Source organism: Papio anubis, chromosome 5, assembly GCF_008728515.1.
Source record: "Papio anubis isolate 15944 chromosome 5, Panubis1.0, whole genome shotgun sequence".
Lineage (NCBI taxonomy): Eukaryota > Metazoa > Chordata > Mammalia > Primates > Cercopithecidae > Papio > Papio anubis.
This window is the reverse complement of record NC_044980.1, coordinates 66001910-66017438: the sequence shown is the minus strand read 5'-3', so window position 1 is coordinate 66017438 and position 15529 is coordinate 66001910. Positions and strand designations below refer to the sequence as shown.

The window sequence follows — 15529 nt, the reverse complement described above, 5'->3', positions numbered from 1 at the left end:
GTCACACCTACAATCCCAGCACTTTGGGAGGCCGAGGTGGGTGGATCACCTGAGGTCAGGAGTTTGACACCAGCCTGGCCAACATGGTGAAACCCCGTTTCCACTAAAAATACACAAAAAATTAGCCGGGCACAGTGGTGCACAGCTGTAATCCCAGCTACTTGGGAGGCTGAGGCAGAAGAATCATCCGAACCAGAAGGCAGAGGTTGTAGTCAGCCAAGATCACGCCACTGCACTCCAGCCTGGGTGATGGAGCGAGACCCTGTCTCAAAAAAAAAGAATTCAGCACTTAAAACTTAGGTGTTGACTCTTTGAGAATTGAGCAGTAGAGGCCGGGTGCAGTGGCTCACGCCTGTAATCCTAGCACTTTGGAGGCTAAGGTGGATGGATCGCTTGAGCTCTGGAGTTCAAGACTAGTCTAGCCAACATGGTGAAACCCTTTCTCTAAAAAAAAATACAGAAGTTAGCTGGGCATGGTGGCACACACCTGTAGTCCCAGCTAATTTGGGGGCTGAGGTGGTAGGATCGCTTGGACCTGGGAGGTCAAGGCTGCAGTGGGCAGAGATCACGCCACTGTACTCCAGCCTGGGAAACAAAACGAGACCCTGTCTCCCAAAAAATAAAAAAAGAAGAGAGCAGTAGAGACCTTAGGTTTAAGCTAGCCCCTCATCTTACAGATGAGGAAATTCAAGAAGGGTTTTTGTTGTTGTTTTTGAGACAGGGTCTTACTCTGTTGCCCAGGCTGGAGTGCAGTGGTACAATCATGGCTCACCACAGGCTTCTCCTCCCAGACTCCAGCAATCCTTCTACCTCAGCCTTCCCAGTAGCTGGGACTACAGGTGCACACCAGCACACCTACTAATTTTAAGTTTTTTTTATAGAGATGGGTCTCAGCATGATTCCCAGCTGGTCTCGAACTCCTGGACTCAAGTAATCCTCCTGCCTCAGCCTCCCAAAGTGCTGAGATTACAAGCAGGAGCCACTGTGCCCAGCCAAATGATGGTAATATTAACATTAATGAAATGTTATCCACTGTACAATTAGCACTACACATTACAGTGATGAATTTCATATTCATGACATTAGAAGGCTTAAACATGGATGTCAATGAAGAAAACTATTTCAATGTATATTTAAAAACAAATGCATGTTATACTTAATCTTTAAAAATATATAATCTAACACACTAATATTCTTTTGGGAAAATCTGTTATTTATTAAGCAATAAGTAGCACCTGCAGGCCTTAAACTAATTTCAGATTTTTACAGCACTCTATTACATAGATACGCTGACACCTAGGGATAGCAGTCCCTCCTTATTTGTTCAATGAACAGAAGATAAGATGCTAGCTAGCTGCCATGTGCATTAACGTATTATAACTAATCAACTTACCTTCAACTGCACTAGCAGTGTCACATTCTTCAAATTCAATGAGGCCTGGAAAAAAAAAATTGAAAAACTTCTAGTAGAAAAAAACTATCAGGTAAACTTTAATACTTTTTTTTTACATTTTAAATTTTTTATTCTACTTTTAATTGACAACACATCTTTTTAATTGTTCTGAAATGGTTCTAGTTGTTATCTAATAGTTAATTCAAATATCAGTAATACATTTTAAAAATCAAATAATTCTAACAGTGAAAAACAACTGAGACTAGCCCATTATGATCACAATAATTTACTGAAAACCCATTATACATTATGCCACAGAATTAGAGACACAAGAATATGCGGTTTCTGCTTTCAAGGAGCTGGCAGTACTATTAATGAGAGAAAACAAGCGTGGTAAAGGTGGTTGCTGAATCCTCGGTGGTGTTCATGGGAAGAACAGGGCTACCAAGATAGTAAATACTACTAGAACATAAGCTTAGGACCTCATCTGTCCTGTTCGTCACTGTATCTTCAATACTTAAAAAATGCCAGGTAAATAATAAGTTGGGTAAATAAGTAAATATTTATTGAATGAATAAATGAACTAATTACAGACTAATTAAGTGGTGACCTTGGGATTATAATCCAGATCTCTCTAAGTGTATAGCAGGTCAAGGAATGTGAACTACAGCTTACAGGAAATAGGAAGAGTTTTCTTTTTTTTTTTTTTTTTGAGACGGAGTCTCACTCTGTCGCCCTGGCTAGAGTACAGTGGCGCGATCTCGGCTCACTGCAAGCTCTGCCTCCCGGGTTCACACCATTCTCCTGCCTCAGCCTCCTGAGTAGCTGGGACTACAGGCACCCACCACCACGCCCGGCTGATTTTTTGTATTTTTAGTAGAGACGGGGTTTCACCGTGTTAGCCAGGATGGTCTCGATATCCTGACCTCATGATCCGCCCGCCTCGGCCTCCCAAAGTGCTGGCATTACAGGCATGAGTCACTTCACCCAGCCAGCAAGAGTTTTCATGTAAGATCATACACATCCACCCACAAAGTGATCTTCAAGGAACATTAATTTAGCACTGCTATGAGAGATAGACTGTAGAAGAGGAGGATGATAAAGTGGAAATCATTAGAAAACAATTAAAACAGCCCTGAAATGATTGACTGCTCAGACTAGCTTTAAAAGCCATAAAATACGGCATACTTCATATATGTGAAATATCAAATTATTTGGGAGTAGAGAAAGTAGCAAAACATGAATTACTCTCCTAATGAAATATCCCAAAAGCTAAATATGAGACTAAAAAATTATCTCCCACTAAGCTGTCATTTAGTCCTTTTTATATATAAATTCATGAAAGTCTAGCATTTTTTTGTGAAATAATTTTTAATTTATTAATGGTAATTTGTATAACTTGCTATATGAAGAAATTTTAAAATAGAGCTTGAAATAGAGAGTAGATGATAGAGAATTTTGTTACTGGTTCCTCTGAGATGCGAAGCTTACCTATGTAGAAATTCATGATCAGCATTATTATTGATCATTCCATTACAAAAGAAAGCCACTGATTAACAAGAAGATCTCTCTACGAGTAGGGGGATCTAAAAATACTGGCTTAATGTCCCTCTCCCTCCCCCTAAATCTAAGATTTATTTCTGTGTGGTTCTAGTTTCCATTCAAATAAAATAGATTAACATTTACTAATAAGCAGAATAAAACTGTCATAAAAGTGAGTTGATAAACAAGGTCCTAATCAATTATTAGTATGTTCCTTACTAGTACATTCTTCTAAATATAAACTAAGACTAAAAAAAATGTTTATCACTTCTATCCAAAAAAGCCTTAAAGAGTCAGAAAATGACCCAATTAAAAATTTAAGGACTTTATTCAAACCCATTCTGCAAATCTGGAAGCTGAGAAATCATTTAATAAAAGGGTACCGAGCTTGTTCTTAGAATCCCTTAGAGGCCTATCATAACAATTTACAATGAGATGAGGGCAGGCTGAAAAATCAATAAAGGTAAAGAAATTAAGATGTGCAAATCAGCAACTTTTCATTTAGTATAAAAATTATGAATAATAAATCTCTACCTAAATTACCAACAGCTTATTATATATTATTGGCTTTTCCAAGTACTAATAAAGCTGGAGAAAATATAATCATCTGTTGAGACGAGAAAGGGTTTACCAAAAAAAGGCAACCAGGCATGTGGTTAGTCAAAAATTCTCCTACAGCTACACATCCACATAATTTCTACCCATTAACTATTTACAGAATCTCTAATGCTTAAGCTACACACTTACTCTAGAGAGTAGAAAAAAGTAACTACAATAAAAACAAAACACCAATGCCAAATTGCCTCGTTTACAAATACTAAATATATATTATCTAGAAGGACTTTTACATCATCATCTTAGCAAATATGGTACATACAGAAAAAAAAGATTTGTAAAATCTTTGGATAACTTCATATATGTGAAAATAGTAAAGATATCCCTCAACTAATCAGTCCCTTTAAACAAAATTCTCCTTTTTGTTCTCACAAAACTCTTTTCCTATAGTAAACATATCTTGATTTCTCTTATCTTTTCTAAACAGCCTCTTAAAATCCATTTGAAATAGAAAAATGCCCCCCCCAAAAAAAGAAAAAACATTTTGAAATATAAGATGCCAAATCACTTCAAATCAAAAAATATATATTAAAATTTGAAATTGAGTACCATCCACATAAACTCTTCTATTACAGATAGAAATAATGATTTCTGTCATAATAAAACTAAATACAACCTTCAACAAAAAAACCATTACATCATGCATGAACAAGATTTTCTTTTACAAATGGCATATGCTCCACATGCTGCTTCACATGGCAAGGCTTTGCGTGCCTGGCTCAGTGCCAGTTGACAACTCAGCTGGATATCAATGCACATTCTAACCCCCCTTGTAGCATGTCACTTCTGAACTGCTTCACAAGTGGAAAGTTTATTCAGCATCTCCTTCAAATGCAGTCCACTGCCCATCATTCTGCTATTTAATCATAAGACAGGTTATTTTTTTTGACAGTACTAAAGCCAGAGTGAGAGTCTTAATGAATAGTTTGCTACAACTGGAATTTCAACTGTTTTAGACTCAATTAATTCTTTTGTCAAAATAAATAACTGCTCTTAGCACTTAGATTTTATGTTGGGTCACAAGGGCAATTTAGTTTGTATAAAAGCAAATAAACCCATTTTGGCTCTGTCTCCTGATGCTCTTTTACACATTATTTTAAAACACCACTATGAGTTCAATTAAACTCACAAAACAGAAGAACAACTCTAAGAGGTCAATGATTCAAAGCAAAACAATTCTTAAATACGATGCTTTACTCATCAGGTAGGAATAAATAAATGCTATTAAAAAAAGCCATCAACCTAAAGAATCCATTCAAATCTAATTTGGCCTAAAACTTTGAAAAGATGTTACAAGAAAAAAACAACTTACTTAACGGTAATCTTTGATCACCACAAATGTTCTGGGGACTGAGAAGAGTATAAAATATATGGAATATTTAATTAATAAACCCTGTTGTTTCGGAATCAATCCTAAATCTCAGGCCATCAACAGGACAAGTTTTTAATATTATCTAGCTAAAAACTGCTCTCAAAATTCAAATAGTAAGTCTGGGCTATTCAAATCAAGCTTATTTCTGCTTCTAATCAGAACTAAACACAAACAAACACTCTCAGACATACACTAAAAGTTTAATAAAAGGAATGACGATAATGAAGGGGTGTGTGCATGTGTGCGCATGAGCAAGGAGAGAGGTGTGACTCATAACAATGGAAATCAATGACTACATTTTCAAGCTTGCTCCTGGGCCTGTGGAATGCAACACAGTCATATTCCCAGATGCCTGGGATGATGGGCCAGGCAAGCTAACACAAAAAAGAGAATCACACTCCAGCTTGTGGTGATATGCACAGGGTACACAGGCTCAAATTCTAATTTTGATACTCTTTTTGAACTACTCTTTTTGAACCTAGGTTGTATCATCTATAAAAGGTAAATAACAAACATAGCATCTGCTTTCTGTCTCTCCATAGCCTTATACAATTTTTCCCTTTTGCTAAACCATTTGAAAGTTGCAGACATCAATGACACTTCACTTCAGGAGTATGTGTTTTAACAAAGGACTTGCTGAATCAATTTCCTCAATTCAGTGGTTCCAAACCTCATGAGAGACTCCTGGTGCAATGCTTCTAAACTATATTATGTATGAAAATCACCTGGAGAACTTGTTAAACCACAGACTACTGGGCTTCACTCCCACAGTGTTCTATTCAGAAGGTCTAGGGTGAAGCTCAAATATTTGCATTTTTAACAAATTCCCAGGTGATGCCGCTGGCCCTGGAATCACATTTCGAGAAATACAGTCCTAGTAGACTCTGTGGCCACTGCCAGATATTTAATTAGTCTAGACAGTGCTTCTTCAATTATACTGTGCATACAAAGCCCAAAGCATCTTGGGGTCTTATCAAAATACAGAATCTGATTCAGCAGGACTGGGATAGGATTTGAGATTCTCCATTTATAACAAGCGTTCATGTAGTGTAATGCTATAGGTTCTCAACAATGGCTGCAAGTTACAATCAGCTGAGGAGTTTTAAACTATAGTGGTACCCACCCTGGACCAATGAAATCAATTTCTTGGCTGGGCACGGTGGCTCACACCTGTAATCCGAGCACTGTGAAAGGCCGAGGCAGGTGAATCACCTGAGGTCTGGAGTCCAACGCCAGCCTGGCCAACATGGTGAAACCTCGTCTCTACTAAAAATACAAAAATTAGCTGGGAGTGGTGGTGGGCTCCTGTAATCCCAGCTATTTGGGAGTCTGAGGCAGGAGAATCACTTGAACCCAGGAGGTGGAGGTTGCAGTAAGCCAAGATCATGTCACTGCACTCCAGCTTGGGTGACAGAGCAAGACTGTCTCAAAAAAAAAAAAAGAAAAAAAAGAAAGAAAAATCAATTTCTGTACATAAAAAAACAAAAATGCAAAGAAAAAAATCTCCAAAAATAATTCTTGTATGTACCTGATATGGTTTGGATGTCTGTACCCTCCAAATAACACGTGGAAATGTGATTCCCACGTGCGAGGTGGGGCCTAATGGGAGATGACCGGATCATACAGGAGGATCTTTCATGAACGGCTTAGCATCATCCCCTTGGTAATAAGTGAGTTCTCGCTCAGTTACTTCACACAAGATCTGGTTGTTTAAGAGCGTCTGGTACCTCCCCACCCTCTCTCTCATGTTCCCAATATTGCCATGTGACATGCTGGCTCTCTGTTGCCTTCCACTATGATTCTAAGTTTCCTAAGGTCTCACCAGAAGCAGATGCCAGCACCATGCTTCCTATAAAGCCTGCAGAACCATGCGCCAAGTTAAATATCTTTTCTTTAAAAATGACCTACCCGCAGGTATTTATTTCTTTATAGCGACACTAGAATGGACGAATACAGTACCCAAGGCTTGAAAACTATGAGGAAAATTTAGAAACTACAGTCTTAAAGAAACAGGTTTTTAACCACAGATTTCAGTCACTGCGAAACATTCCAAAATTACCTAGTTCTCCAAACACAGAATCTTAGTACTGAAATATAATCTCCTCTTACATCCAAATTTTGACACTGTCCCCACACTCACAAGGTTGAGTCATGTTTTCATCTTCAATGATCCTGATAAAACCCTTGTTTCTACTTTTAATTATAGCACTTACATCTATAAACCTTGCCCATGTTAGTTGGAACTATATCCTTTCAGTTACTCATGCCAAAACCCTTAAAATGATTCTTTCCAATTCCTCGTTAAACAGATTTGCTGAGGTATAATTAACAAGATAAACTACATCTATTTAAATTGTACAGTTTAATGAATTTTGACATGTGTAACATTTGTGAGTCTACTACCACAAATAAGATAACATATATAGTTATCACCTCATGCTCCTCTGTAACCCATTCCATCCTTCCCAAGGCTATCACTGATCTGCTTTCTGTCACTATAAATTAGTGTACATTTTCTAGAACGTTATATAAATAGAATCATATAATATGGGCCGGGCACGGTGGCTCACGCCTGTAATCCCAGCACTTTGGGAGGCCGAGGTGGGTGGATCACGAGGTCAGGAGTTCAAGACCAGCCTGGCCAACATGGTGAAACCCCATCTCCACTAAAAATACAAAAATTAGCTGGGCATAGTGGTGCACACCTGTAGTCCCAGCTGCTTGGGAGGCTGAGGCAGGAGAATCACTTGAACCTGGGAGGTGGAGGTTGCAGTGAACCAAGATCGCGCCACTGTACTCCAGCCTGGGTGACAGAGCGAGACTCCGTCTCAAAAAAAAAAAAAAAAAGGAATCATATAATATGTATTCTTATTTTGATCTGGCTTCCTTCACTCAGTAGTTTATTAATTTTTATTGCAGAGTAGTACTTCACTGCATGGACATACTACAATTTGTTTATCTGTTCATCTGTTAATGGACATTTGGGTTGTTTGCAGTTTGGAGCTACTACAAATAAAACTGCCATGAACATTCATGGATGAATCTCAAAGTAATTTTGCTGAGTGAAAGAAGTCACAGACTGGGAGAAAATAGTCACTATATATATATATATACACACAAATGGAAACCTGCTAAACTTTTATGAATTATAAATACATAAAGAAAAATTACCAAAATGACTGTAAAATAGAAAACATTGAAAATATGGATTTTACTCTCTTTTAGCAACTGAATTACCTGAGAGTAGTTAGGGTTACAAAGGCAATGTCACTGGAATATAAAAAGACATCCAGAATTAGAAAACACCTGTTTATTCATGATCCTTTCAGACCACAGGTGCCTTAATATTCAAAGCATCCTCTTACAGTGACTCAAATTCCAGAGGAACCAAGCATTACTACGCTAAAATAAAAACAATGACAGGCCAAGTGCAGTGGTTCACGCTTGTAATCCCAGCACTTTGGGAGGCTGAGGCACCACTTTGGGTGGACTGCTTCAGGCCAAGAGTTCGAGAACAGCCTAGCCAACATGGTGAAACCATGTCTCTACTAAAAATACAAAAATTAGCCAGGCATGGTGATGCACGCCTGTAAGCCCAGCTGCTCGAGAGGCTGAGACATGAGAATTGCTTGAACCTGGGAGATGGAGGTTTCAGTGAGACTGAGATCATGCCACTGCACTCCAGACTGGGTAACAGAATGAGACTCTGTCTCAAAAAAAAGCAAAACAAAAAGGCAATGACAAAAAGTATCAGTATATATAATAAATAATATAACATGATCATAATGAGGAAGAAAAAAATTTGTAATGCTCTCAGTTTGACTTACATAAAAGAACTGAAAACATAAACTGACAGGTTATAGCTTTCAATAGATAACTGACTAAAAATAAAATTGGTGTCATTTTGCAGCATTAGAGAAATACATTAACTTATGTATACAATTTTTATTTTTTTTTTTGAGACAGAATCTTACTCTTGTCGTCCAGGCTGGAGTGCAATGATGCAATCTCAGCTCACTGCAACCTCTGCCTCCCAGGTACAATCAATTCTCCTGCCTCAGCCTTCCGAGTAGCTGGGATTATAGGCAACCACCATTACACCCAGCTAATTTTTGTATTTTTAGTAGAGACAGGATTTCACCACATTGGCCAGGCTGGTCTCAAACTCCTGACCTCAAGTGATCCACCAACCTTGGCCTCCCAAAGTCCTGGGATTACAGGTGCGAGCCACTGCACTCAGCCTCTTTTCTTCTTAAATTACCCTGGATTATTGCAACAGTCATGCAGTGGTCTCTCTACCTCGAGCCTTGCCTTTTTCTGCAGGTGTTCTCAATAGAGTAGTTAGAGTTTAGCCACCTGGGCCTCCAAAAGTGCTGGGATTACAGGCGTGAGCCACCGCGTCCAGCTATGTATACAAATTTTAAAAAGAACTGGATATTTTGTTTTCTTTTAAAAATCTCTATCCCACAGAACTAAAGCTAGTTGAGGGTGGAACTCATCCACCAGAGGGGGTCCTTACAAAAGAGGAGAAATAAAATGTTAACAGAAATCAATAGTATAAAACGATTGAAGGTTAGAATATACTTTACAAAACAAAATCCTTTAAGTCCATAAATTCCATACAATCACATGAAAAATTTTGTGTATGTTATTTTTCTAGTAAGCACAATTTTTGTTATTGCAGTGAGTCCCTAGACTCATTTGTTCAGGTGCCCATAAACTGATCAAAAACATATGAAAGAGGTCAGGCACAGTGGCTTACACCAATAATCACAGCACTCTGGGAGGCCAAGGTGGGCAGATTACCTGAGGTCAGGAGTTTGAGATTAGCCTGGCCAACATGGTGAAATCCCGTCTCTACTAAAAATACAAAAATTAGCCAGGCGTGGTGGTAGGTGCCTGTAATCCCAGCTATTAGGGAGGATGAGGCAGGAGAATCGTTTGAATCCGGGAGGCAGAGGTTGCAGTGAGCCAAGATCACGCCACTGCACTCCAGCCTGGGTAACAAGAGTGAAACTCTGTCTTACCAAAAAAAAAAAAAAATTAGCTGGGTGTGGTGGTGGGCCCCTGCAATCCCAGCTACTACTCCAGAGGCTGAGGCAGGAGAATCGCTTGAACCCGGGAGGCAGAGACTGCAGTGAGCCGAGATTGCGCCATTGCACTCCAGCAACAAGTGTGAAACTCCGTCTCAAAAAAGAAAAAACAAACAAACAACAAAACATATGAAAGAGCTGCAGTTAGTCACCTATAGCAACTCAACCAGGGAAATAATATTTATCCCTTCCACTCCACCCCCCCACCAGTTAGTTTGTTCTAGGACTGTTTAAAAGTCCTAGTTCTATGACTCTTTTGGGGTCCTGAAACAGCCGCCTAGAACCTAGTGACTCTAGGAAAGCCCATGTCTTCACTGTTCTTGGCTTCCCTATTACCTCCTACCATCTAGCTATATGTATTTTCTACATGACTTCAGTATCTTAAGGCCAGTAAAATTAAATTTATAATGAAACTACATTAGTGGCTACTTATTCATGAGAAATGTTATCATTTTTGAAAACAGTATTTACTAATAAATGTTAGATTATCTCATGTAAATCTCACAACAGCCCCATGAGGCAGTTACTATTATTATCCCCACTTTACAGATGAGGGCACTGAGGTTTAAAAGTCTCACTGCTAGGCTGCACGTGGTGGCTCACACCTGTAATCCCAGCACTTTGGGAGGCCAAGGCAGGCAGATAATGAAGTCAGGATTTCGAGACCAGCCTGGCCAATATGATGAAACCCCGTCTCTACCACAAATATAAAAATTAGCCAGGCGTGGTGGTGGGCGCCTATAGTCCGAGCTACTCAGGAAGCTGAGGCAGGAGAATAGCTTGAATGCAGGAGGCGGAGGTTGCAGTGAACTGAGATCGTGCCACTGCACTCCAGGCTGGGCAACGAAGCAAGACTCCATCGCCAAAAAAAATTAAAAAAAAAAAAAAAAAAGTCTCACTGCTAGCAAAGAGCAGGTCACAAACCACTGCACTATACCACAAACAAGAAAATAAACATGAGCCAGGCACAGTGGCTCACACCTGTAATCCCAGCACTTCAGGAGGTTGAGACAGAAGGATTGCTTCAGTTCAGGAGTTCAAGACCAGCCTGAGCAACATAGTGAGATCCTGTCTCCACTAACAATTTTTAAAAATTAGCGGGGTGTACTGGCATATGCCTGTGGTCCCAGCTACTCGGGAAGCTGAGGTGGGAGGATCGCTTGAGCCTGGGAGGTTGAAGTTACAGTGAGCTATGACTGCATCACTGCATTCTAGCCTAGGTGATAGAGCAAGACCATGTCTCAAAAAAAAAAAGAAAGAAAAAGAAAAAAGAAACATGATCTAAATATCCAGAATTCAAAAGGAATCAAGCAGTGAGCTTAAAGGTAATTCCCAATATACCGTTATCACCTAACCAACAGAAAGGAATGTACAGTAACTGTGTATTTGTTGAGTTCTTCATAGAGAATGAATGAGTAGGTTGAAAAGTAGGACATTATGATGAACAAGGGTTCAGTAATCCCCATATGTTGAGTTAGCAAAATTTCTAAGAACTGACAAAACTTTAATTCACCTGCAAGTCTATATTAAAGGAAATTAGTCGCATACATTTGATAAGTTCCAACATATTTATGTGTGTTAAATAAATGTGTTTGGACTACGTTACTTTTTTTTTTTTAAAGATGGAGTTTCGCTCTTGTTGCCCAGGCTGGAGTGCAATGATGCAGTCTCAGCTCACTGCAACCTCTGCCTCCTGGGTTCAAGCAATTCTCCTGCCTCAGCCTCCCAAGTAAATAGGATTATAGGTACACACCACCACTCCCAGCTAATTTTTGCATTTAGTAGAAATGGAGTTTCACTATGTTGGTCAGGCTGGTCTCGAACTCCTGACCTCAGGTGATACACCTGCCTCAGCTTCCCAAAGTGCTGGGATTACAGGCATGAGCCACTACACCCAGTCTTGGACTACATTACTTTTAAGGTCCCTTTATGCAATAAAACTCCATGATTATTAGACAAACCGAATTATATAACTTTTATCTTCTAGTTTCATCTAATGATAAAGTAAATTCCTGCCTCTTATACTGTTATTTCTAATTATTTAAACATTAATAACATGATTAAATCCTACACCTGAAACACATGTACAACCTACTGTAGTTCTAAAGCGCTATATTTTGGGGTTGGTATCTTTGTACTGTGATTCTACAATGTACTACAGTAGTAATTTTTGCCTGTTCAAAAGACATTTCCATTATCCCTTTCAAAATACAAATCCTGCTTCTCCATGATCTGGGCATGTGACCTATGCTGACCAATTATAATATCCTACTATCCTAAACACACAGATTTATTCAAAGATAAGCATGTGACAAAAGCAGAACGTTCCCTGAAATTAATATGCCGACACTACAAAAAAAAAGTTCTACTAGGGTTCTAAACTGAATGGATACAGGCTTGGACTGCTGATGCCTTCCTTGTCAGCTGTGAGGAAAAAGTCTACAGTAGGAACTTAATAAACTGAAGCCAAGTAAAGACAAGCAAAAATGAGAGAAAAGAGTGAACCAAAGTCCGGAGGAAATCTATTTGCACCTTGAATTTATTCCAGCCTTCCAGGTTAAGATAGCCAATGCACGGAATTTTTGCTTAAGCTTGTTTATATGGCTTTCCGACATTCGCAAACAAAAAGTCTCTACTGAACTAAGCTGGAGATGACAGATTTCAACATGAGTACTAACACTCAATATTGGCAGTGACTGCCTACAACACGGAGATGAGACTGAGGTCTCCTTCGGGGAAGAATGCAACGATCTAGTAATGGTATCTGCCATGAATAAGGCAGCACATACCACATACTTCTCAGCCCTTGGCTGAGCAGTGTCTTAGGAAATGACACTGGCATATAAAAGCAAAAAGCAGTAGAAAGAGACCAGGAAGCCAAAGCAGAGTGGGAAAAGTTGCATCAGGGAAGAGAAAAACAGTCACACAAAAAATGGCCAATCAAAATAAAAATTGGCTTGATTCAGAACACATTTTAATGTTCCAATTATTCTCTAGTGTAATACTTTAAGAAAAACACAGATCCACTTCAAGCTCATTCTCTGTATTCTTTCTTTATGCTTAAATATACTCTGGATCATTTGTGACCCCGGGAAAAAAGGTTATTGTTCATCAGTTTAGGTTCACATTTAAGGTCAAGTCCCCCTGGTTTCAAGGTGTTCTCCAAATTAAAATTTATGTCAACATATCTACACTTAGTTATAATTTTTCCAAAGCATGGGACTTGATTTTTGATTCAGGATCAAAAATCCGAGAAGTGAATCCCAGTTCTGCCATGTACTAGCTTAGGCAAATCTCTCAACATTACCTCTGAATATTTCCCTCGTCTGTAAAATGAAAATAATAGTACAAACTTCAAAAAGTTGCTGAAAATCAAAGTGTGCCTACAAAGTGGTTGGCATGGTACATGGCACAGAGTAAGAGCTCACTAAACATTAACCATTATTATTTAGCATTTACTTAAAAAATTTTCTACTAGCCACTCCATTCCAACCTTCTTAACACCCTAATTAAATGCCCATTTGTTCATTCATTTAACAAAAATATACCACTTACAAATAGAGAAAATAGATGAATCAAATACAGAACTTTTTCACAAGTACAAACTATTAAGATTTAATGGTAGACAGCAACAAGGCAAGAAATAAATATATACGTTCTCTGGCACTTTTGATGGAAAAGTTAAAGATAATAACCGGGCTCTTTAAAAAGTTCATTCATTCAACACATAAATGTAAAGATGTGGTGTAGGAAAGTAGTGGAATACAGCATTTTCTAGAGTAAGGATTAAGGACAACTAAAGTACTAAAGGAAAAAAGGAGGCACGTACGGGAAACAGCAAGTAGTTCAGGTTGGCCTCAGTGAAGATACTTGAATAGGAGTAAAAGAAAGTTAAGACTGCCCTCTCCCTTCTTGACCCCTATCCTTTGTCCTCCTCCCTCCTTCCTTCCTGTTACCATCACTTCCAGCACCGCTGCACCCGTAGGAGCTCCCCAACGGTGATGGGTTCTCAGCCCTCCATGTTACCGTGGGACAAAGAGCTCGAGGAGATCAAGAAGGAGATCAGCTTTTCCCATAGTCAAATCACTTGCTCTATAGCCGGTTCACTAGCCTGGACAAAGAAGAGACTGGCACTCTCAGCCAGGAAGATTTCCTGAGGATTCCAGAACTTGTCATCGACCCACTGGGGGACCAAATCATCAACGCCTTCTTTCCAGAGGGAGAGGACCAGGTAAACTTCCGTGGATTCACGCAAACTTTGGCTCATCTCCGCCTCATTGAGGATAACGAAAAGAGCAAAGATGTGAATGGACCCGAATCACTCAACAGCCGAAGCAACAAACTGCACTTTGCTTTTTGACTATATGAGTTCGATAAAGATGATAAGCTCTCCCGTGATGAGCTGATACAGGTGCTATGCTTGATGGCTGGAGTAAATATCTCAGATGAGCAGCTGGGCAGCATCGCAGACAGGACCATTCAGGAGGCTAATCAGGATGGGGACAGTGCCATATCTTTCACAGAATTTGTTAAGGTTTTGGAGAAGGTGGATGTAGAACAGAAAATGAGCATCTGATTTCTTCACTAAAGGACGGAGACCAAACTGTTCCTTGCGGTCTGGTATTTAAGAACTGGAACCTGAAAAGTCCTCCTTCCACCAACCCCACCTCCACCCTATCACTCCCCTTCTCCCAAAGTACTACTGCTGTTGCATGACAACCCCAAATATGTCCTGACAACACAAACCTGCCTTTGGTGCATAAACAGGGCATTACAGAATGGTACACCCAGTCTATTTCTGTTCAGTATGCATTCACTAGTTCTTCATTTATAAGTATCTTCTTCCCCATTCTGTTGCTGAATGCCACATATCCATACAGTCTGAGAAAGTGAGAGAGGGAATCATGCCAAGAACAAACCAGCAAAGCTCTTTCACCAGATGTAGACTGTAGCCCTACTGTCTTCCCTCCAGCAAGTCTGCCACCATGCTTCTTCATCCTTTTCATATGTCCTTTGCTTCGTACTTCTGTGTCATGTAACATACTGTTCGCTTAGTCTGGCAGTCTTTCTGCTTTTCATTAAGCACCAAAATCTCCTCTGTTCTACTTGGCACAGCTATGCCCTATGTATTTCTGATTTGGCAGGATAGTTCAGGGGTCTGGCAGTTTTTATTTACCTTCATTATTAAATGGGCCTCTGGGATGTTGCCTCTCCAGGAGCTTTTTGGTAACCAACACTTCTCTGAGAAGTATGAGACCATCCTCTGCATCCTACTCTGTCATCAAAGGGCGGCTGGGTGGAGAAACCCATCTTGAAAGGTGGCCTTGGTGAGAGGTGTGGAGTCAAGTTTTCTAGGTTGCTTGCCCACATCACTCTACCTCTGGCCTCTGATTCTCAACTTTGTACCTACATGGCTCCTCTTGTTAGTGCAGTGTTGACTGTTCAAAAAATAGCAATATGCCTACAGGTTTGCTTAGTTGGGGAACACTGTTACCAGAATGGCTGCTCTGACAA

At 39.6% G+C, this 15529-nt stretch overlaps 1 protein-coding gene and 1 pseudogene across 3 annotated transcripts in view; one reads left to right on the top strand and one right to left on the bottom strand.

The window, feature by feature from the left end:
* Positions 1-15529, bottom strand: part of FCHO2 (FCH and mu domain containing endocytic adaptor 2) — a 134873-nt gene that overhangs the window by 60044 nt on the left and 59300 nt on the right. For all 3 annotated transcript variants that reach the window (XM_017959631.3, XM_017959630.2, XM_031666216.1), the window contains one exon: positions 1394-1438. In XM_017959631.3, coding sequence (XP_017815120.1) covers positions 1394-1438 — 45 coding nt within the window. The remainder of the gene's footprint in view (positions 1-1393; positions 1439-15529) is intronic.
* LOC103885169 lies at positions 14017-14603 on the top strand (annotated as a pseudogene).